Source organism: Dreissena polymorpha, chromosome 2 (genome assembly GCF_020536995.1).
Source record: "Dreissena polymorpha isolate Duluth1 chromosome 2, UMN_Dpol_1.0, whole genome shotgun sequence".
Lineage (NCBI taxonomy): Eukaryota > Metazoa > Mollusca > Bivalvia > Myida > Dreissenidae > Dreissena > Dreissena polymorpha.
This window is the reverse complement of record NC_068356.1, coordinates 107372255-107394855: the sequence shown is the minus strand read 5'-3', so window position 1 is coordinate 107394855 and position 22601 is coordinate 107372255. Positions and strand designations below refer to the sequence as shown.

The following is a 22601-nucleotide window of genomic DNA, read 5'->3' as shown; positions in this document are numbered from 1 at the left end:
TTTCCCCCGACAAATTTAAATTGAAACCAAGGTGTACAATTATGATCTGGAACAAAAAATAAAGAAAACAAAACTAAAACTAACAAAAAATAAAATAAATTAGAATAAAAATAAAAAAATAAAATAAAGAAAGAGAAAAAAGTTAGTCAAATATATCCGCCTGTGTATCAATATCCTCAGATACACAGCCGTCGGACATGATGTCAATATCATACTCGAGTTCAGCGTCTGGAGGCAGTGTCTCGTCCGATTCGCACTCTGATGCTATGGTCCTGGTCGAACCAGACACTGACCCAAACACTGACTCGTCCGATCTGGTATCATCACTGGCTGATCCACCATATTCAGAGAGCATATACATATCGTACCAATGTGGATCTTGAGCCTGGGGCACTGATTCAAGGGCCCACCCAGACTCTGAATCAGGTTCAGGCATCAAGGATGAAAATAAATCAGCATCAAATGAAATCTGCAACGGAATATCTGTAAGGAAACGAAATAAAAGACCCAAACAAGCATCATGAAAAATCAAAGAAGGTGTGGGAAATAAATGAAAATGATAATTGTAACCAAAATATGACAAATAAGGTTCAGGATAATAAAACTCAGGATCATAATTGCGTAAATAAACATAAAGTAAACTGTCGGGGGTCACTACAGTTCTTGCCATTATGCCAAAATATTTCTCGAACTTGTGTGCAAGTTTAAGTCTGAAGTAAAGTTTGATATGCATGCTGTCATTTCTGGTATACAGTACATGATTGTCATACAACATATAAAATCCCATATAGATATAACATTTATATATTACTCATCAACTGGACATAAGTGAATTAATCCATCACAAAAATTAAATTCATGATCATATTCATCATTTCATGCAAAACATTTATAGTTTATACATGTACTGTATACCAGAAATGACAGCTTGAATATCAAACTATATCTTGCACAAGTTCGTCATAACTGCATAAGAACACACTTTGATTGAAAAATGTATTTTAAGTTACCCATTTTATCCCATTTAATTCAAAAACATCAGAAACTGTAGCAAGACCAATCGTTGTTTGTTTACATCCGAAAATAGAACGTCCGAATTTATCCGAAGTTCATGCAGAAGTCGACTTCCGGTTTTTCGCTCCAATTCACTAGTTTTTTTTAATGCCTATGCGCGGGCATGCGACAAGGTAATATGGCGCGATATTTTGAAATCTAAACTTAGAAATAATCAAAGTTTGCATATGAGCATGAAGCACCCGCGTGCTTGCTACAGTTTCTGAATAAATTGATGTTTTTTGCACACCGACAACTTGTTTTGGGTTAAAAAGCAGGGAAGGTTAGCGGGTGATAAACAAAAAATTACAAGGGGGTCAAACAATCGATTCACTTAGACGCCATTAACTTCCAGACACCCAGAATGCATCTTTTCTCGTCGAAAATTAGGTTAAAACGAGAGTTGGCAATGTCAACAATATGGCGGACGCAGCATGCGGAAGTAGAATTATTCAATATTCAAGACACGTTTTCAATCGATTTCCTCAAGTTGCGCTATCAAAAATGGCATTGATCGGTAAAATAATGCTTAATTGTTATTATAATATGAGAAACTGAATTGTTTACCAGCGTTTAGCTGTAAAACGTCACTAAAAACAGTGACCTATTTTACCATTGAGCAGAATAGGCCAATCAAAAATGCCGAGCCTCGTTGTCGTTGCTACTACGATAACTACCCACATTATAACCTTATTTGCTCAATGAACGACATAATCATTATCATGAATCTATAGGTATCAACAATGACTGTATTAAATTATCAATGAAGTCACATTTAAATAAATTATTTGTTTCCTGAAATCAAATAATTTCATGTTTTTTTTATTTTTCATTTATATCTATTTTCATGCACTGGCATAAACGGTATACAATGTTAGAACTTTCAGATATGCCCCGGTCTTTGATCAGGGTGGGTCTTGCGTAACTCCTATTCGCCACCCCCCCCCCCCCCCTTCTCCCAATAAATTTTGCCGTAGTCTGGTGCTTCTTGATTCTTGAAAAATACATTTACTGCAACATAGACAATCCCAGAAATCGATACCTCCCCGGATTACCCGCCCCTCAATACTCTAGCGCGAAAATGAGCTTTCTTTGATTTATAGCGTGACATGAATGTTACGACTCTGGTTGACTTTCAATACGGGGATGGCTTCAGCGTACAGGTATGTCAATACTATATAAACTGTACGCCAGGGGTTTTTTTTACTAAGAAAGTGACGCCGATATTCGACGTCTTCCCCTACCAGATTTTTTCCCCTCAAAATACAATTTCCCCACCCAAAATATCATTTTTCACCAAAATATAATATTTTCTCTCAAAGAAATGTTTATTTTTCCTTTGGGCATTCGACAATTATCCAATTTGCACCATGTACAACGATCTTTCTCTCTCTCTCCAGATGAACACAAAAATCTGGGAAGCCCAGTTATTCTAAATATAGCTCTTAAATAACGTTTTGTAAACTGGGCAACTAATCGTAATAACCATGTGACTATTTAACTGGATACCGGTCTTGCACGAGAAGGGTGTTTCGTCAATAAATTACCAGAAACCAGTCGAATTTTCATCCGGGCTATGTGCAAGCCAAGATATAAACGTGAAAACAGAAAAAAATGTCTCACAAGTGGCGTTCTTACACAAACAAAATAAAACATTCGGAATTGGAAGATACTGAACGCATCGAGGCATTTTTTAAGAATCATCGAAAACCGTTATAACCCATCAGGATTCTGAGGTAATCAACATCGAACATTGTGAAAGTGAAAGTAGATAATCGGCAGCTGCTGCTCCTTTCCCTTCCAATACTGTAGCAGATCAAGATCGTCAACCCATTCATCATGAAATTGAAATCACAAAATTGACATCGTCCCCCGGCCCCAGTACAGAAATATAGTTAAAAACATTTCCCATAATTAGATCTACACCTGCAACTTAATTAAGGACTTTGACTTTAATACAGGTTAAATGTGTTTAAGAACAAAAAGGACGGAGACAAGCTTCTTTTGATGAGTTATAGACATTGAAATGAACAGTTTTTTATTTTTTCCCCTAATATGTCTCTTTCGCACTCTTTTTTCCCCTTTCACCCAGCGTCCAGCGTCTTCCCCTTTCTCTAAAAAAAACCCCTGCTGTACGCTGAAGTTTCTTGAGCTAATTCTTCATATGCACCCCTTGGCCCTTCATAAACACAATCGCAGTTCTGCGCCAGTGTTTTTTTTTCAGTTTTGGGGGAAAGGGGTCGGGTCCCCTGAATGGGGGGAAAATTTAATGCTTTGCAAGGAACAGTACAAAATCAAGTTTTAACACTATAATTCACTAGAGCTGCAATGATTCGATCTGATTCATCGAAAATCGATTCGAAATGCTTCATTTCGATTACAATACCAAACCTACCAAATTCGAGTCTTTAACATATATACATATATATTCATAGATGCGTAAAGCGCCAGGGCTCGCGCTAGGGGGCGACGTGAGTGACTAAGTCGCTTTCTTACGCCAAACGTCGACTAAAATTTAAGAAATTGTAGATAAAAAGCAACTTCCAGTCTCCCTCTTATCGGAATTTGTTTACATCCGGTTTTCTCGATGTCAAGGTCTGACTCAATTTTCCAATACACACTGTCGCAGCCCGGAGCGTGTCGCAATTGAGCGACAGGTTATTTGAGGTAAACCCTGCCCCGATTCTCCCAACCTCCGAACTTATCTTATCGGCGATCGATATTGGTCAAGTCAGCATTCAAGTCACATGGTAGCTGCCCAATCAACATGGAGTTTGCTCACACATAATATTGGGTCATTCATGGAAATACACAGTTGATATTGCCGTCTGCCAACACTACATGTAGAGCGGCCAATGGCAAACGTCGTATTTAAAGATAAACAAATAAAAAGGAGCCTAACAATAAAAATTTTTATTTCTAAGTTGATCACTTTACATTTCTACCGACTATCGATCTGAATTAACAAAAGGATGATGATTAAATAATTAGATCTATGTCGATGATGTTACAACTAACTGCCGATTATCGTTTGAAATTAAAAGGTGATAAATTAGTTGTTTTTTACCCACAAACTATGCTATTGTAAAGCAATATGTCAATTAAATTGTATATTAATTACGTATTTGCTAGGTTTGCGATTTTCAATTTTTTTTTCTAACGATATGCACAATTTGTTTTATGTGCGTAACGCGTACAATTGACAGGACTGTCGTTTTCGGATACATTATTTTTTGTCGATTATAATTTAATTTCTAAGTTCTTTAAAGAAGAAATAGAATGAAAAATACAGATGGGGTATGCAGACTGTGTGGTTTATCATATTTCGAATTGTATTCACATGAAATTGCAATTTGAAAGACTATAAAACATAACAAATAATTATTAAGAAAGCATATGCTAAATGTCATATTTCAAACATAAATATTTATCTGGTCTGACAGTTTTATTAAGCTTATGTTATCTACTGCTTCATTAACATATTATTTTTGAAATACTTAAGTCTGTATAATATGATATTTACATCAAAATGGATTGAATATAGAGCTAGTAAAGTTTTAGTTATTTATCTGTCGTGTCTATTATTACTTGGTTAATTAGAACTGCTGGAAAAATTAAGATAGACAAAAGAAATAAAATTATGTGTACTACAGTGGCATACTTCAATAATGTGGTACACATATGTGTGTTGAAACGCCCTACATGCAAACCCTTGTGTCTGAGTCTCTCCACTTCTCCCTAGAGTCTCCTCACTTCTCCCTAAATCAGTGTCCAGGGAGAAGTCACTTCTCCCTAAAATTTGAGCCCAGCGTGAGCCCTGAGCGCGCTGTATTCTGACTATTGATACAGGAAGGTGTAGGTTTTATCTTTACCTGTAATTACGACGCGCGCGATTGGTTGCTTATTACTTTAGTCATCGGTCTACTTTACAGGGTTTTTTTTGGCCCGATTTTATAGCCGAAATTCGGCTATGTTCCCAATCCCAAAAAGTATACTTTTTTCCCAAAATGTGGCAAAAAAATCCCATTTTTCCAAAAAAAAAAAATATATTTTTTTTTAGAAAGAAGTCTTATCCGTATTTTATCTCAATTTCAATTCAATTACATCTAACAAAGTATTATATGATTTTGTTCTTTTAATTTGAATGATTATAAAGAGTTATATCAAATTTAGTATTTCCCTAATCAGTGGACTTTTCATGTGGAAAAAAAGGCTAATGAATTTATTGTCCCAATTTCATGAAAATGCCGATAAAATTCCCAATTCCAAAGCCATGGGCTATCTTCCCAAAAAAGTGGGAAAAAACCCTGACTTTCGGAAAAAGCGTCGAAATGGCTGAACAAGTTGTTGCCGACAAATAGAAATTATCAGATGCGCCTAAGAAGCTAAAATCAAAAGTGTGGCAGTATTTTGGGTTTCGAGATGGTAGCCCTACCAATAAAGCAAAGTGTAAACTGTGCTTCACGGATGTGGCGTACGCTAAGTCCGGCTCAACCACTAATCTAATTTAATGCAATATGTCAAACACAAACATAACGTTGATTTAGCAAGACAAAGAGGTCGCACAAGTGCAACTACTCAAGTCGCCAGCCAGAAAAGTAGTTCTATTTCTGTTGGAGTTTTGTTAAGTTTATTATGCACCCCTTCGAAGAAGAGGGGATATATTGCTTTGCTCATGTCGGTCGGTCTGTCCACCAGGTGGTTGTCAGACGATAACTCAAGAACGCTTACAGGGTTTTTTTTTACTAAGAAAGTGACGCCGATATTCGGCGTCTTCCCCTACCAGAATTTTTCCCCTAAAAATACCATTTCCCCTCCAAAAATATAATTTTTCACCAAAATATAATATTTTACCCTCAAAGAAATGTTTTTTTCTTTTGGGAAGTCGACACTTATCCGACATATAGCTCTTAAATTACGTCATGGAAACCAGGCAACTAATCGTATTAATCATGTGACTATTTTACTGGATTCCTGTCTTGCGCGAGAAGGATGTTTCGTCAATTAATTACCGGAAACCAGTCGAATTTTCATCCGGGTTATGTGAAAGCCAAGATATAAACGTTAAAAAAGAAAAAAGTCTCACAATTGGCGTTCATACACGAACAAAATAAAACGTTCGGACTCGGAAAATATTAATTGAGTTGACACATTTTTTAAGAATGAATCATCAAAAACGGTTGAAACCCAGCAGGATTCGGAGGTACATGTAATCAACATCGATTAATACTGTCGGATTATTGTGAAAGTGAAAGTAGACAATCGGCAGCTGCCGCACCTTTCCCTTCCAATACTGTAGCTGATCTAGATCGTCAACCCATTCATCATGAAATTGAAATCATAATATTGACATCGTTCCCCGGCCCCAGTTGAAAACATTTCCCATTATTAGATCTACACCTGCAACTTTATTTAGGACTTTGACTTTAATATCATACTTGTTCATGTGTTTAAGAACAAAAGGCCAGAGACATGCCTCTTTTTCTTAATAAAAACCCTGAAGTCTGTAGGTGAGTTATTGACATTGAAATGAACAGTTTTTATTTTTTCCCCAAATATGTCTCTTTCGTGCTCGATTTTCCCCTCTTACCCAGCGTCCAGCGTCTTCCCCTCTTTCTAAAAAAACCCCCTGGCTTAGGCCTAGGATCATGAAACTTCATAGGTACATTGATCATGACTGGCAGATGACCCATATTGATTTTGAGGTCACTAGGTCAAAGGTCACAGGTGAAGGTCACAGTTACTGGAAATAGGCATTTTAAGGATTTAGCATGGTTCAAACAAGGGAAACAACTACCGTTTATGCATGGTTTTTTTGTTACAGCATTTGCATCCCTTGTAATATATTTAAATTTTACCAAATGTAAGGCTAACTGCATTTTTGTAATGCATTGTATCAATAACCACCACCACCACCGTTGTTCACAGTGACAAAAAACGTATTCACACAATGGCTGCTACTACAACTAATAGCCCATATAGGGGGGCATGCATGTTTTACAAACAGCCCTTGTTGAAATCACATTTGAACAGAAATGTTACTTTTGAGGCATAACAGTGAATATATGATAAAACTAGGTTTGTAGATGAATCGAATCAAAAAAATTGGTATTGATGTGTCTGAAATCGAAATCGAATCGAGCTGTTGGTGAATCGTTGCAGCTCTATAATTCACCATACAGAGAGAGAAAAACATTATTCCAACTCTTTTTTTTCATCAACATATTATGTTCAAAGTTCAACATTTCTGGGCTTTTCTGCGAATTTGTCTATTATTCTGGTGACCTCCTCGTCACCAAGTCTCTCCGTGTGCAGACATAGTCTTATCAGGGACTCAAGTGTAGCTTCCCCAAGCCTGTTTCTGTGTGGTGTGCAAAGCAGGTTGAGCAAACTAAACAGTCTTTCAATACTGCAATTAAAAAAGACTGACTAAGTTGTGCTTGTTGAAACAGAATATCAATTATTTTTTTAAGTTTGAACAGATTTTTTGTAATTTTTTTTCGATAGCTTTTGCTGTTGTGCGACATGGTGAAATACGTACAGTTTGAGGTAGATTTCGTAAAGATAAAGTCGTGATAGTGAACTACGTACGGTTTGCGGTAAAGGAGTAAATGCTAAAAGAAAGTAACCAAGCGGATGCGGCAGTTCAGGAAAATTATAGTAAATATCGTAACGAAAGACATATTTAAATGAGGTATTGATTAAAATTGAATAACACTTACGAGCGGGGAATTTTTCTAATAATTGGGGGAAAAATATATACTATAGAGATGGGGGAATGGGGTCGAATAACGCCAAATATTTCATTAAAAAAAACACTGTGTGCACAGATTTCGTGCACATCACTTCAGCGATTTTCCTTGTCCAATTGGGAAAAGTACCCGTACCGGTCCGATTGGGAAAAATTGAGTCGTGAAAACCTCAAAATTGGGAAAAATCGAGTCGTGAAATCCTGAAATTGGGAAAATCGCGTCGTGAAGTTTGGGTCTTATTGAATACATCATACAGTTCATACTTAATTGAACATACCCATTTAAATAATCATTTGCAGGCATGCCTTAATGACCATTAAGTTATAAAGTTTATATAAATAACAAAATATTATAAAGAACACACCAAATCAATTACTAGTTGTTTTAATCTCTTTTAAAGCAATGTCTCTCTCTTTCATTTTTGTGAAAATTTCAACAATCTTTGATGTTTGATCATCACTCAGTTGCTTGCATCCCTCCCTGCACAGCATCATTATTTCTGTCAATGTGTCCTGTGATAGATGGTTCCGATTGGTTTTTTGGCATAATATTTGCTATTATGACTCATTTCAAACTGCGATAAGGTTACAAACCGACGTAAAACAGTACGCTGGCTGCCTGGCAAAAGAACCGGAAACAGTAACAACTCTATTGATTGAATGCGCTGAATAATAAAACCCGAAATTAATCGAGCGCGTGGTTACACACAACTATACGATTTTCTTTGTTCGCTCGCCGAAAGTTGGTTTTTTACGAAACTTTCTATCGTTTTGAGAAAAAATTCGGACGCTGATTGGGATTTTTCCAGATGCCGATTGGGAATTTGGGAATTTTCGCTTGATTGGGAAAGTACCGTTTTGGGAATTTGGGAATTTTCGTTCGATTGGGAAAGTACCGTTTACCGGTACTTTATAAAGAAGGAGGAAAATCGCTGCACTTAACAGATGTGGTTCCTTAACAATTTAGAAAAGCGATAAATTAACTTCTAAAACACATTAAATTTACCTGAATGGCAGTCTATGGATGTTATCCTTTACATGCAACCTAAAAACACCTCTATGTTTCAACACACTATTTTTGCTGACAGTTTTATTTTGAAATTTTGAAGAGTGTAAATATTCGACATCGTTATCAACTTTGTTATCGATTAGGGTTGCATAAAATATCTTGATGTGCAAAAGATTGGTGTACTGCGACATAACCAAAAGCTACACTTATTGTTGGCAAAATTACGACAGTTTCCCGATATGGTAGAAAGAATTACAAAGTAAATAAAAAGCAATAACTTGCTTTAATGGTACCATTTGCATGAGTATGTGCTTTAGGTAAACGTTTAAGTTTTTGCATTACCTGTGTTCCTTAGGCTAAAAAAAACAACATGTTTTTGAAGATATTAGCTGATCAAAGGAGTTTTAAGTCTGTTGTTTTGGTTTAGATTATAGTTCCTTTTTCATTTTTTTAAAGGTAATTATTTGATCTAGCACACGACGCTTTTGCGCTAAGCAAATTCTTCTCTAATTTTGAATTACAGTTTTCTCTGTCAGGCGTAATCTGAATTTTATCTTTAAGTGCTGGATCGTTCTAAGATTTTTCTTGATAACTTTCAAACACTTGGTGATTACCCTTGACAAACAGCTGTTCTTAGGTAGACTGGATTGTCATACAGATACATTTCCCAAAATCTAGGTACTAATTTGGATGTTTGTATTTTCAGTAATTCAATATGCCTTGCGGTGTCCCACAAATTTATCACCGAACCTATGCCACTCCTAGACGTCCTTTTGAAAAGGAACGTCTTGATCAGGAACTTAAGCTAATTGGAGAGTATGGGTTAAGAAACAAGCGTGAAGTGTGGAGAGTGAAGTATACTCTAGCAAAAATCCGCAAGTCTGCGAGAGAGCTGCTGACTTTGGACGAGAAGGAACCAAAGAGGTTGTTTGAAGGCAAGTATATCTATACCACGCTGACAAAGTTTTTTGGGGCAGTGTTGGTGGATATTAACTCTATCCCCAGACCCATTCCCAAAATGGTGGAATAATCCCAGGGCTTGACACTAACTTTTTATGCCCCCCTTCGAAGAAGAGGGGGTATATTGCTTTGCACATGGTTGGTCGGTCCACCAGGTGGTTTCCGGATGATAACTCAAGAACGCTTGGGCCTAGGATCATGAAACTTCATAGGTAGATTGATCATGACTCTCAGATGACCCCTATTGATTTTGAGGTCACTATTTCCTTATAACACATTTAAGTCTTTTAACACATTTAAGAAATTTAAGATATGTACCAGTAGCACCTTTTCATCACATATTTATCGTCGCTATATCATCATCATCCCTGTGATAGCTTTTCTAACAAAACACAATATAAATGCATGGAACATCTAGTATATCTATTACTGTTTATCCGAATACTATACATGTCCTAAATATGTACACTTAAGAATGCCTTACCTGTAGTAGTTTTACTTTAATAATCCAAATTTTTCTTGTTATCTGGTTTAACAATCCTTATCAAATGTTTGTCAAATCCAGTAAATGCTTTCTCCATTATTGAATCACCATTACTTGCAATTTGAATCGCCAGCTTTTAGATCTAATGGAACGTGGGTTGAATGTTACATCCGCCATTTACAATGTCGAAGGTCATGACGTAGCAATTTAATTCTATTGGATAATTTATATCTTATCGAGGAAATGTGTTTTCTAAATGTTTATGTACTTGTTAGTATAAAAAATGAACTGTGATTCCAGTTTATGTAAGATGGGTGTTACTCGTAATTATCGCTGGATTAACAAACTGACAAAACTCGCTGGACTTACTAGTGGATCATCGTAATTAATAGACCTTTGTTTTTTCTTCAATTACTTTTGCCGACTTTCTTTAACCGTGCCTTCTCCAAAGTCTGCAAAAAAAACATGCAATTATCAATCAATCATCACGTAATCACTGCTGCTAATTACCCAGTTAGTGCGCAAGCACTATTTAGATGGTGACATGTGTATTGGAAGAGATGAGATAGGATAAACAACGCCAGGGGTATTTCCGCGATTATAGACAGAGTTTCCAATACTGAAACATTAATTTCAATTATGAGCACAGCAGGATTTATTACCATGGAACTCGAGATGTTAACTGACTGACGCACGGGTCAAAATTTTGAGGAATCAAAATGACACACGGCAGAAAAAAGGTTGTGTCAAAAACGAGTCATTTTTAATTTACTCGAGTCAAAACGCAGGATTCTGCGTCTATTGAAATCCCTGCGCCCTGCCCATTTTGTTCCTCTCTCGATCCGAACGCTTTGAATTTTATGTTAATTATCTATCACAGCAAAGTCCAGAGACATTCAGGGAGACATTTGTGAATTGCAAATAGATTTTTTTATCCGACAACAGGTTTTTGTCATCCGGGCATCTAGAAAAATTGGAAGTTCCAATATGTTGCTATATTTATCCCGGTCTCGAGTAGTCTCATAAAATAATTATGAAATTCTCGGTTTATTATGAACATATAAAGTTGTTTTATTGATGAAAACTGCTTTCCACCAGTATTTCAAAATAAGCTGGCCAAGATTTTTCACTGGTCCAACGGATCAACCAAATTTCTAGTTTCACTGGTCCTCCCTATTTTTTACTGACCCCGGGTCAACGGACCACCGTTAGTGTCGAGCCCTGAATCCGCTGCTGAAGAGGCCACATTTATCACTAAATTTTAACAAAACTTTGTCAGAATAGTTATCTTGAAAATATCTAGCCAGGATTCGATTCTGGGTTACGATTGTCCAAAACTAGGTTAGATAACCAGCTAGTATTACCTTGTAATGACTGTCAATGCCAAACGTGTCACTCGTTGGTAGCTCTAACAATTTATTTCTGGCGACTTTAGATCAATTTTATTAAATTGTGTATACCAATTTAGGTATGGTGTTACATACATTATTTGATATTGAAAACCTTGTGAAGGTATGTCTCAAGTTTTTTCCAATTTTGTCCCCTGCAAGACCTAATAGGCATCTGCAGGAACCAAAGTGTTAATGTCTTTATCTTGATAAATCTTAGTCACGATGTTTATCTCGAAAATATTGAGGCAGAGTTCGAATAAGAGTCATCTGCCTCCATAAAATATGTCACAATTTCAAATCTTATAAAAAACATTCTTATCTCTGAAGAGATTTATGCCTAGTTCTTGATGTAACGTCACAATTTTTATCTGGTAATACCTTGGTCAAGTTTGCATTTGGGTCATGTTTTCAAAAGCTAGGTTTTCCTTTAAACTAAGGTAAGAGCTTCTGGATCATCATGGCCATCTTGTTGCTGTCCTTTTTTCAATTGGAAAAAGCGATTGGAGTATACAGTACAGCCAAAGCGGAACAAATGTATTTCGCGATCCGCGGCGGCAAGGCGAAACGAGTCGATGCCGCGTCAGTCGTTGAAGCCGCGTCAATATGCGGCGGCAAGTCTCATTGCGCAGCAAAACTTCGCATCTGTCAGCCGAGGCATGCAGCGATCCGCAACATGATGCCGAGTCGATGCGCATCATGAAATAAAAAATCTTTTTAAAAATATAAGTTACATGTAGTTAACAAATTTTGAAAGAACAATTATAATAATAATTAAAATCATAATAAATTTATTGTGCGCGGATTGTATTAGCATATACATGTAAGCATAGTTAATGTGTCTGGCCAATTAAGTTTGCTTCCCGCCCGAAGTGTATGTATTTCACACATAAACAAGGTCACGTAATTATGTTTTTGCACATACAAGTGGTTAAGGCTCCAGCATATGGTGGATTTATAAATTAATGGCATGTTGATTTTGCTTTAATATTTAAGCTGAAAAAATTAGCAGTTTGAAGCCACATCAATAATCAAGATGGTGACTACGTATTTGTTGTTTTGTTTATTATCAGCTTATAACTATTGTTTGAATATGCGTATATAAACACGTTTTATTTTGTTCATATTATACAGTTAATATCGCTACTAATTACCCTATAATCCCGTATATTCCAGTTTTAAAGCAAATGCTGGTAAATATTTACGATACACAAACATTCTCGATAGTTCCTCAAGTATCAAATACATTTTGGCATTTGTTACTATTTATAGAGATGATGAAATAATGTCTAATCGGGGCGTTTTTTTTTCCACTGAACACGCGATTTACGCCTGACGTGATGTTCATGTATTTATACAACACAAAATACACCCAAACTTTCCTAACGACGTTCTACATGTCTGCGTAATTTTTGCGCGCTTTTTATGAAACAAAGGATATTTTAGCACTGTTTATTTGACGCTAGAATTTGCCAAAGGTCGCGTTAGCATTAAAATTCGGAAGTGTGTTTCAGATTACAAATTTAATAATGATAATCGAAGGAAACATTAACAGTTGCGCGTAATTAATTCTACGCTACACATGTACATGTAGGTGGATATCTTTTCACTCGATCCACCGCGTACGTATGCTGCGGATTTACTCCGCGAAAGTACGCGAGGTTAATGCAGACTCGTCGTCGTTGCGCGGATCGATGCCGAGTGCCACGGCGATACGCCGCGTGAACACACGCTTCGGCCGCCGCGTACTCATAATCTGGCCGTGGCGTAGCCGCGGAATATGTTTGTGCCGCGTTGGCTGTACTGTATGTGTGCACTTTATGTCTTCACACAGCATAGGTTAAAATACATATTGTACAGAAGACGTGAAAAAAATGTGTTTTATTGTTGTATTAAAGTCTCAATTGATTGACAATAAGAGACTTAAAAAAATTGATATAACAAAAGGCTCAATCTGTAAGGTATTCAACAATCTTGATCAATCTTGTACATGACTTGAATTCCATTAGAATTAGTTTTAGTCAGCAGTTAAAGAATTTATTAGTAAAATTGTTGAATGTCATTACAAATCTGTAAAAACTAAAAAATTGCTGTATCCTTACTAGTAAGAGCTTAAAACTGATTACGCAACTGATTTAATATATTTGTTTAATTAGCATGCGTGTATTTTGTGTTGTCTTCAAAGTGGAGCATTTGATATGTTTTAAGTGCAATTTCACTTTCACTCTGGGCAATGTAAATGATTATATTCCAGGGCCCTCGATTTGCACTTTTTACCGCCAAATTTTTGCAGCTTCCCCCATGAACAAAGTATATTTTTTTCCACTATTTTGAGGGAAAAAACTCCCCCTAAAAAAAACAACAAAAAGCAAACAAATGCAAAACCCGTAACGCTGAAAAGATATTGTTAGTGTTTTCTAGCCTAATCGATCCGGATGTAGAAGGGAAATATTACGTTTGGCGCACCTGCATGTAGTATATACACCGTTTTCGGATAATAAAATGTCACACAATGCCGGTATCTAAAAAAGCTTACGAAAAATACGATTTCTTCCTACAAAAAAATAGATTTTGTTATTAAACAAACTGCATTAGAATAGATGGTATTAATAAAAACCAAACAGTCACACACAGGCATCGGCGACCGCATCATCAAATGACAAGTCAATGGAATTGAAGATGAACATGAGTCTGTGCAAAATCATGAAACAGACTTATTTTATTCACGCTACAGTTATGTTCTTATCCAACAGTTCATATTGTTAAAAAACGTATTCACCGACTAGTTAAGAGATGAGAGAAGAAAATGTGTCTTTTCAATAATTATTTGAGCACTGAATCTGATAATGGTAACTTGCCATAAATAAAGGACCATGTATGTGTGAAAAATTGGAGAGAAATACTGCTGGAACAACAGAAGTTTCACCTCTTTAGTATACTGACATTCACTTTATAATGCATCATTACAGTATAGTCTAATATGAGTGTCAAATATACTTCATTATGACAAAGCAATGAATATATTGCAAACATGTACAACAAAATGAAGTAATGAGAGACTAAGAAAAAAATCCCCATTAAGTGTAATTGGTGCGAAAATTCCCGCTCATGAGGGATGAGGGTGGCTTCCCCTGGGGGCGAGAGAGGGCCCTGAATTCAAAGCTATTCACTAATAATTTTATTCTGGTTGTTAGGTAATGCACTGCTTCGTCGTTTGGTTCGCATTGGTGTTCTGGACGAGAGCAAGATGAAGCTCGATTTTGTGCTTGGCTTGAGGGTTGAAGACTTCTTGGAGCGTCGTCTGCAGACTCAGGTGTTCAAACTGGGTCTGGCGAAGAGTATCCATCATGCCCGTGTGCTGATCAGGCAGCGTCACATCAGGTACAGTACTCTGTAGGCCACTGGAATTCTTGTTCCAAGTCTACAGATCTGCTTCTGGCAACTTGAGAAATCAAACTTCTCAACTCTTGTTTCAACTCTGAAAGCCGAAGATGGCAGACAAGCTATGCACAGTTTAGCCACTTGAACATGCACTGCATGTTTAACGCTTGACAAGTCACAAAGACCTCTAAAATGGTATGTACTGCAAGAATACGAGGTTTGAGCATAAAGCAAGTTGAGCTATATCCTTATCAGTAATTGTGCTTTTTCTGGCTCACCTGAGCACAGTGTACTCATAGTGAGCTTTTGGGATCACCTATTGTCCATCGTGCATCATCCGTCATCAACATTTTGCCTTGTTTGCCGAAACTGGGTCAAATGAGGTCAAAAAGTAGGTCACGCGGTCAAATTAAAGAATAAGCTGCCAGGGGTCTAGCTAGGTTCAAAATTTAGGGAGAAGTCACTTCTCCCAAAGGCCAAAATAGGGAGAAGTGGCAACTTTTCGGGGAGAAATGGTACTTTTGCATCCAGTGGTCAAGCTTAGCTCAAAATTTCGGGAGCTGTCACTTCTGTACAGTTGCGTCATAGGTCTTCATTTTACATGTATTTTGCGGCAAATTAAAGGAGAAGTATTTCCGTTCAGCTTTCAATCAACTCTTTACTTGTCTTATACCCCTCATTAAATTTGCCAATTATCATTAATCAAAAACAAAAACAATCTTATTTCACACTTTGGGGGACAACATTTACAAATACAAACACACACTCACTTAAGTGTTCATTTTTGTTATTGATGTATTTAACTGAGTTAAAGTTATATATTTAACACTTAACATTCTATTTATGTGATGACTGATAAGCTATTTCAATAATAGAGGCTGAAATGGGTGATGGAATTCAAAAGGCTGCATTTCATTTATAAGAAGAGATGTTAAGTGTATGAAACCTACATTTTTTCTTATTTCTAATTGATTGTAAATTATTCTGGTAATTTTTATTATTTTTTTCCTGTACAGGTTTATCAAATAAAACTTCAAGTTTAACAAAACCAGTAATATTCATAATCTTCTTACTTCCTTGTAAATTTTAAGAAAATCAAGATTAAATCGAATTTATATTGTGCTACAATTTTTTAAAATAAAAATTCATTTAAAGTCTCATTTTACAGCACAGATTCCAAATCTTACCCATAAATGAGCCCTATATTTATTGCCAGTGTGCTAGGTTAACTCTTCCCATTTGATCATTCCTTTGTATCATTTTAATGGGCCATTTAACTTTGCTGAAGTATAGTTATTGGTAGCCAGCACAAGGCAATTAATCAAGGCTTCACCTATGAACAATTTTAAGAACTCTAATAGCTCCCAACTGTGCATTTGAATGTTCAACTTAGCATGACCTGTAAATGGGGCAACTTCTGACTGAGAATTCTCCTGTGTCCAATTCTCCACATCAAATTGATTTTAATGGTCAATGTGTGGCACAAACAAATAATTAAAAGGTGGAGAAGTTATGTCGCCTTCATGAAATTAATTAGCGACATAAATATTCCCTTGGTGAGCAAATCGCCCACTTCGCCCACTAGCGAGACCCATGTAAGCTTGTTAACAAGCTAGAAGACACATTTGTTGTCCAATCTTCATGAAACTTTGTCCGAATATTTGTCCTAATATCTCGGCTGAGTTTGATAATGGTTCTGGTCAGTTGTAAAACATGGCCGCCAGGAGGCGGGGCAGTTTTGCTTAGCTAGTAAAACCTTGTTAACACACTAGAAGTCACATTTATTGTCCAATCTTCATGAAACTTGGTCATAACATTCATCTAAATGATAGCTCGGTTGAGCTTGAAAATGGTTCCGATACATTGAAAAACATGGTCGCCAGGGGGCGGGGCAGGTTTGCAGTTATTTTATATGGACAATAGTAAGGTAAATGGGGCAGCGGTGTGATTTTTCCACGGTTCCGCGGATTTCTGCAGATCAGGTTGTCACGGTCATTTCCTTGATTCGCGCAAATTTGTATTAAAAATGGGGGAAGGGGGTTCTGCGAGTGTATTTCATAAACTGTCCAAAAAATCCGCAGCTCGTGTAAGAGCAAATAACACTGGTAGATTCTGCCTAAGCATGTTTAGCTCACCTGAGCACAATGTGCTCATGGTGAGCTTTTGTGATTGCCTTTTGTCCGTTGTGCGTCGTGCGGCGTCAACATTTGCCTTTATCAGACGAAACATTTACAAGTGTGCGTAATTAATTCAACAAAAATTTGTTAAAGCGCATTATGTGTCGAATAAATGTCAGAAAAAGGAGGTGAATCAGTTCTATAAATGGACATGATGAAATATGCATGTACTGGAATAAAATTGTTATCGCATAATTGTAACCAGGAGTTATTTGCACAACTTACTCGCTATAAGTAATTAATTGTTTACCACATATAATTATGAGTCATAGGTAACACTTGTTTACAGTAAAAAGGTGTGATGATGATGCCCGAAACCATCTTTAATGTAATGTACTGTACTAGTTACCAGTTTTATATTACGTAAATGATTTAACTTCTTGCTAATCAAGTTGCGATAAACTCTTACTTCGTGCCCGACGTCAATCAAAAATAGTGGTCGATAGTTAACCCCCGCCCTCATAAGCATTCGCGTAACCGATTGGACGATGAACATCACAGTTTGACGACTGGAATGTTACCTGATACAGTACATCCTTGTCAGCATTTAAATGACTGTGTAATGTGGCTAGAATAATCGATACGCGCGTCTTATCAGTGGATTACCCATTACCCCATGTGGTGTTAATGGCGATTACTTATGAAAGTAGGTACCGAGTGCTCTTTTAAAACAGGGAATATTGATACACTGATAGAGAAACCTTGATTTTGTTTGACAATCTCCACTTTCTTTTACTGAAAAATACACTGATCGGAAAATTTCAAGCGCCCTGGGGACTCTGATTTAGAAATTCAAGCACCCCGGCGAGGGATCGTTAAATGGCCTGTGGAAAGCCCTGAATTATAAACAAATTTAAATGGGAAAGGGAAGAAACAACTGGATGTAATTCAAAAAGCGATTCCACTTTCTGAATGATTCCACTTTCTAAATGGGTACAGAAGATTGAAGGCCTTTGTAAGGCTAAAGTCATATTTCATGTGAAAAAAAATCTTCAACTACAGATCCCGTGGTAAATTGTTGTATGATGTACACTGTAATGTTGTTGACTGTATTTCGATTTTAAAGACATTGAGCTCAAACGAAAGGTTGCAGTCATCATTCACAGGGATCAGAACACACATCGATTTTGATCTTAACTATGCATAATGTTATATGTGAATTTCAAAAGATTTTCATAATTAAATCTTGTTAATAAGTTCAAGATGGTGTTAATTATGCTCCCTCAAAATTTATTTTGGGGGGAGCATATAGGCGCCGCTTCGTCTGTCCGTGCATGTGTGTGTGCGTCTGTCTGTCCGTCTGTGCACAATTTTTGTCCGGGCCATTTCTCAGCAACTAATGACCGGAATTCAATGAAACTTTATGGAAAGCTTCACTATCAAAAGGAGATGTGCATATTATCAGCGGGTTCTGGTCGGAAGATTTTTCACAGAGTTATGGCCCTTTGAAATTTGCAATTAACTGTACATATAGTGCAATTCTTGTCCGAGCTATTTCTCTGCAACTTATTGCGGGAATCAGCGATTTTCCTTGTCCAATTGGGAAAAGTACCTGTACCGGTCCAATTGGGAAAAATTGAGTCGTGAAAACCTCAAAATTGGGAAAAATCGAGTCGTAAAATCCTTATATTGGGAAAATCGCGTCGTGAAGTTTGGGTCTTATTGAATACATCATACAGTTCATACTTAATTGAACATACCCATTAACATAATCATTTGCAGGCATGCCTTAATGACCATTGAGTAATAAAGTTGAAATAAATGACAAAATATTATAAAGAACACACAAAATCAATTACACGTTGTTTTAATCTCTTGTAAAGCAATGTCTCTGTCTTTCATTTTTTTGAAAATTTTAACAATCTTTGATGTTTGATCATCTATCAGTTGCTGGCATCCCTCTCTGCACAGCATCATTAGTGCTGTCAATGTGTCGTGTGATAGACGGTTCCGATTGTTCGTGCAAAGATTGTTCATTAGACTGATCACCCTTTCCACAGAGGCAAGGTTACAAACCGACGTAAAACAGGATGCTGGCTGCCTGACAAAAGAACCGGAAACAGTAACGACTCTATTGATTGCACGCGCTGAATAATAAAACCCGAAATTAATCGAGCGCGTGGTTACACACAACTTTACGATTTTCTTTGTTCGCGCGCCGAAAGTTGGGTTTTGTTACGAAACTTTCAGTCGTTTTGAGAAAAAATTCGGACGCCAATTGGGATTTTTTCAGATGCCGATTGGGAATTTGGGATTTTTTGCTTGATTGGGAAAGTACCGTTTACCGGTACTTTATAAAGGAGGAAAATCGCTGGGAATTCAATGAAACTTTATGGGAAGCTTCACTACCAACAGGAGATGTGCATATTATTAGCCGGTTATGGTCGGATGATTTTTCACAGAGTTATGGCCCTTTGAAATTTTCTATAAACTGTACATATAGTGCAATTCTTGTCCGGGCTATTTCTCCCCAACTACTGACTGGAATTCAATAAAGCTTTATGGGAAGCTTAACTACCTTAAGGAGATGCGCATGTTATTTGTGGGTTCTGGTTAATGATTTATTTAGAGAGTTATGGCCCTTTGAAATTTTTTAGTTGCTAAACCATCCATCGTATTATTTTGTCCAAAGTCATTTCCCTCAAGAAGTTTCCTTTTATCTGAATGTATAGCGCAATATTGTGACCAAAAAAAACTTTGGGGAGCATCACCCGTCTTTGACGGTTTCTTGTTCAAATGTCTGTTTTAAGGTTTGTCATTGCGTTATGCACGCAATTCGCATAGTCAAAATCAGTCTACAGAATTTCCCTCCCCTCATACTTCACCTCAATCCCATCCCTGGGGGTTAAGGGGGGGGGGGGCTATTTCAAAATATCAGTCAACTGGAATCACACCATTCAACACACCATTTCCAAAACGGTGAAAAAAACACTGCTTTTTGTGGTCAAAAGTCACACTTGGTTGTACAATTTGAAAATTATTGTATTGGCTTTAACTTTGCCATATATTCTTGTATCTAAACATTATATGGCACAAATGCAATTCATAATTTGATGTTTAGTGTGTTACCTCTTCTCACTTTCTCAAAGGTCAGTGTCACATCAAAGATTCATTTTATACATGAACTTACCAGTTGGGATTGTATTTTTAGCTCGCCTGAGATTGTGCTCAAGGTGAGTTTTTGTCATTGCCTTTTGTCCATTGTGCGTCAACATTTGTCTTGTTAACACTACAGACCACATTAATTGTCTGATCTTCATGAAGCTTGCTCAGAAAATTTGTCCCAATGATATCGTAGACGAGTTCGATATTGGTTCCGGTTGGTTGAAAAACATGGCCTCCAGTGTGCAAGGCATTTTTCCTTTTATAGCCACAGGGTTCTCAATAAGTGCCGGCCGCCGGCCAAATCGGCCGTTTGAAATCAGATTTTGGCCGGTTGAAAATCTCTCAGATTTGGAAAATCGGCAAGTGACTTTTCGAAATTTGCGTGTCTTTTCGGTAATTTGGCTCCTTTTTGCTATTAAGCAAAGACGTCGCTTCATTATCTCTCCTAACGCATTACAACAACAACAATGAAAAGGCGCATATTGGCATTGGTCAAAAAGCAGTAAAATATTTTGACGTTCTGTTCATCACATGTTGAGTTAAAATTTTACAAAAGTATTACAGAGCTTTTTCCATTTATCTTTTGTTAGTTAAAAAAGCTAAAATTCATAAAATGCACACAAAATGCTAAAATTTAAGTGCCTGGTTGACCACTAAAATAGCCATAAAATGGCCCAAAATGCAGGAAATCAAGTGCTTAATTTTAAAATTTTCAGGGGGAGCATGCCCCCCGGACCTCCCTAGAAGGCCTGTTGGTTTCACATTAGGGCCTGTTGGCTCAAAAGTTATTGAGAACCCTGTGGCCAGGGCTCTTGCAAATGCTTAATTACGTGTATTTGTATGCATAAATTGACTAATGACGCTTATTGGAAACCAGATGACAGTCTCCAGGACGTACCTTTTTGCATAACTGGGTTTTTCAATAACAAACAATACCTGTAAAGCAACATCCTATTTAAATTCAAGCCAACACAATTTATTTCCTCGCACCTGTTTAAAATCTAATTTATCAAATGCAGTGTTATCACCAAAAATTGCAACAAAAAATACTATAAATAAAGAACAATAAGTTGTGTGTGTGTGTGTTTGGGGGGGGGGGGCTGTTTTTTCACGTTGGGGACATACCGCCTCAGACTCCTTGATTTATTTTCCAGATTTCAAATTTTGGACAATTGACACCCTGTATAGTAAAATCTTGTTTACTCTCTAGAAGTCACATTTTTAGTGACTTCTTGGTCTAGTGCTACAAATTTCCTGTTAGTTAAAAAAACATTACTATCTAGTATCATATAAAGTGCTTTTAAAGCTGGATGATGTTAAACAAGTGCATTACAAAAAAAAAAGGCTGGATATTTTAGTATGAAGAAAGAGAATTCACAATTTGTATGCATGAAAAAGAATGATTTTGTGTCAATTTAAATCGCTGTAAATTATCTAATGTTAGATATGATGGCTTTTTTATTTATTGAATTTTTTATTCAGGGTGCGTAAACAGGTGGTTAATATCCCGTCATTTGTTGTGCGCCTGGACTCTCAGAAGCACATAGACTTCGCCCTGACATCTCCATATGGTGGTGGACGACCAGGTCAGTATTGAGTCATTTGATTTGAACTCCTGCCAAATATTCAATTATTATATAATATACCTCTCCCCCCCCCCCCCCCCCCCTTACAAGTATAAAGTGTCTGAAACCAATACAATTTATTTGTGTATGAAGGATTTTTATATTACAGATCTTTTTAAGCTCAACACATCGGAAAAGTAGTGCTGTGACCTGAGAGATAAGCTTTCACACCAGCTCCTCTATGCAATTATGTTTTAATTAATGATCTGATTACAAACAATGCCCTTGGGGTATGTTTGGAATTACTTAATCCTCACCAGTAAATGACTTCATAACTGGCCGGTCAATAGAGCGAACTTTGTCAGTTTCGTATAAAGTAGTCGGTATTGAGTAGAATGGTCCTTTCAAAAATCACCATAACCAACCTTGTCAATAGACAGCAGGAAGTGCAATGTGACCCGAAGTCTCATAGATTTTTATTTGAGCCAAAAACAATACAAGCACAAAATGGCTGTCTTAATGACACAATTCCATTTATTATTTTTTATTTATATGATACTTTTGCTGGCGTGATACTAAATAGTATGGCTGGTTTCAGGTCGTGTGAAGAGGAAGAACGCCAAGAAGGGCTCCGGTGGAGGTGGTGACGAGGAGGATGAGGACTAAACTCCCTGCTCAGCAGCAAATCAATTCACTTGTAACTTTACAAATAAAGAGAATAAAGATAA

General features: G+C 36.9%; 2 protein-coding genes across 3 annotated transcripts in view; both read left to right on the top strand.

The window, feature by feature from the left end:
* LOC127868416 (putative proline-rich protein 21) overlaps positions 1-22601 on the top strand; it is a 408141-nt gene that overhangs the window by 292794 nt on the left and 92746 nt on the right. The gene's annotated exons all lie outside the window — the stretch shown is intronic.
* The window catches only part of LOC127868424 (40S ribosomal protein S9), a 27091-nt gene extending 4490 nt beyond the window's left edge, over positions 1-22601 (top strand). The window contains exons 2-5 of the mRNA XM_052410207.1: positions 9520-9748; positions 14840-15026; positions 21791-21894; positions 22472-22601. Coding sequence (XP_052266167.1) covers positions 9529-9748; positions 14840-15026; positions 21791-21894; positions 22472-22539 — 579 coding nt within the window. The 5' untranslated portion in view covers positions 9520-9528 and the 3' untranslated portion in view covers positions 22540-22601. The remainder of the gene's footprint in view (positions 1-9519; positions 9749-14839; positions 15027-21790; positions 21895-22471) is intronic.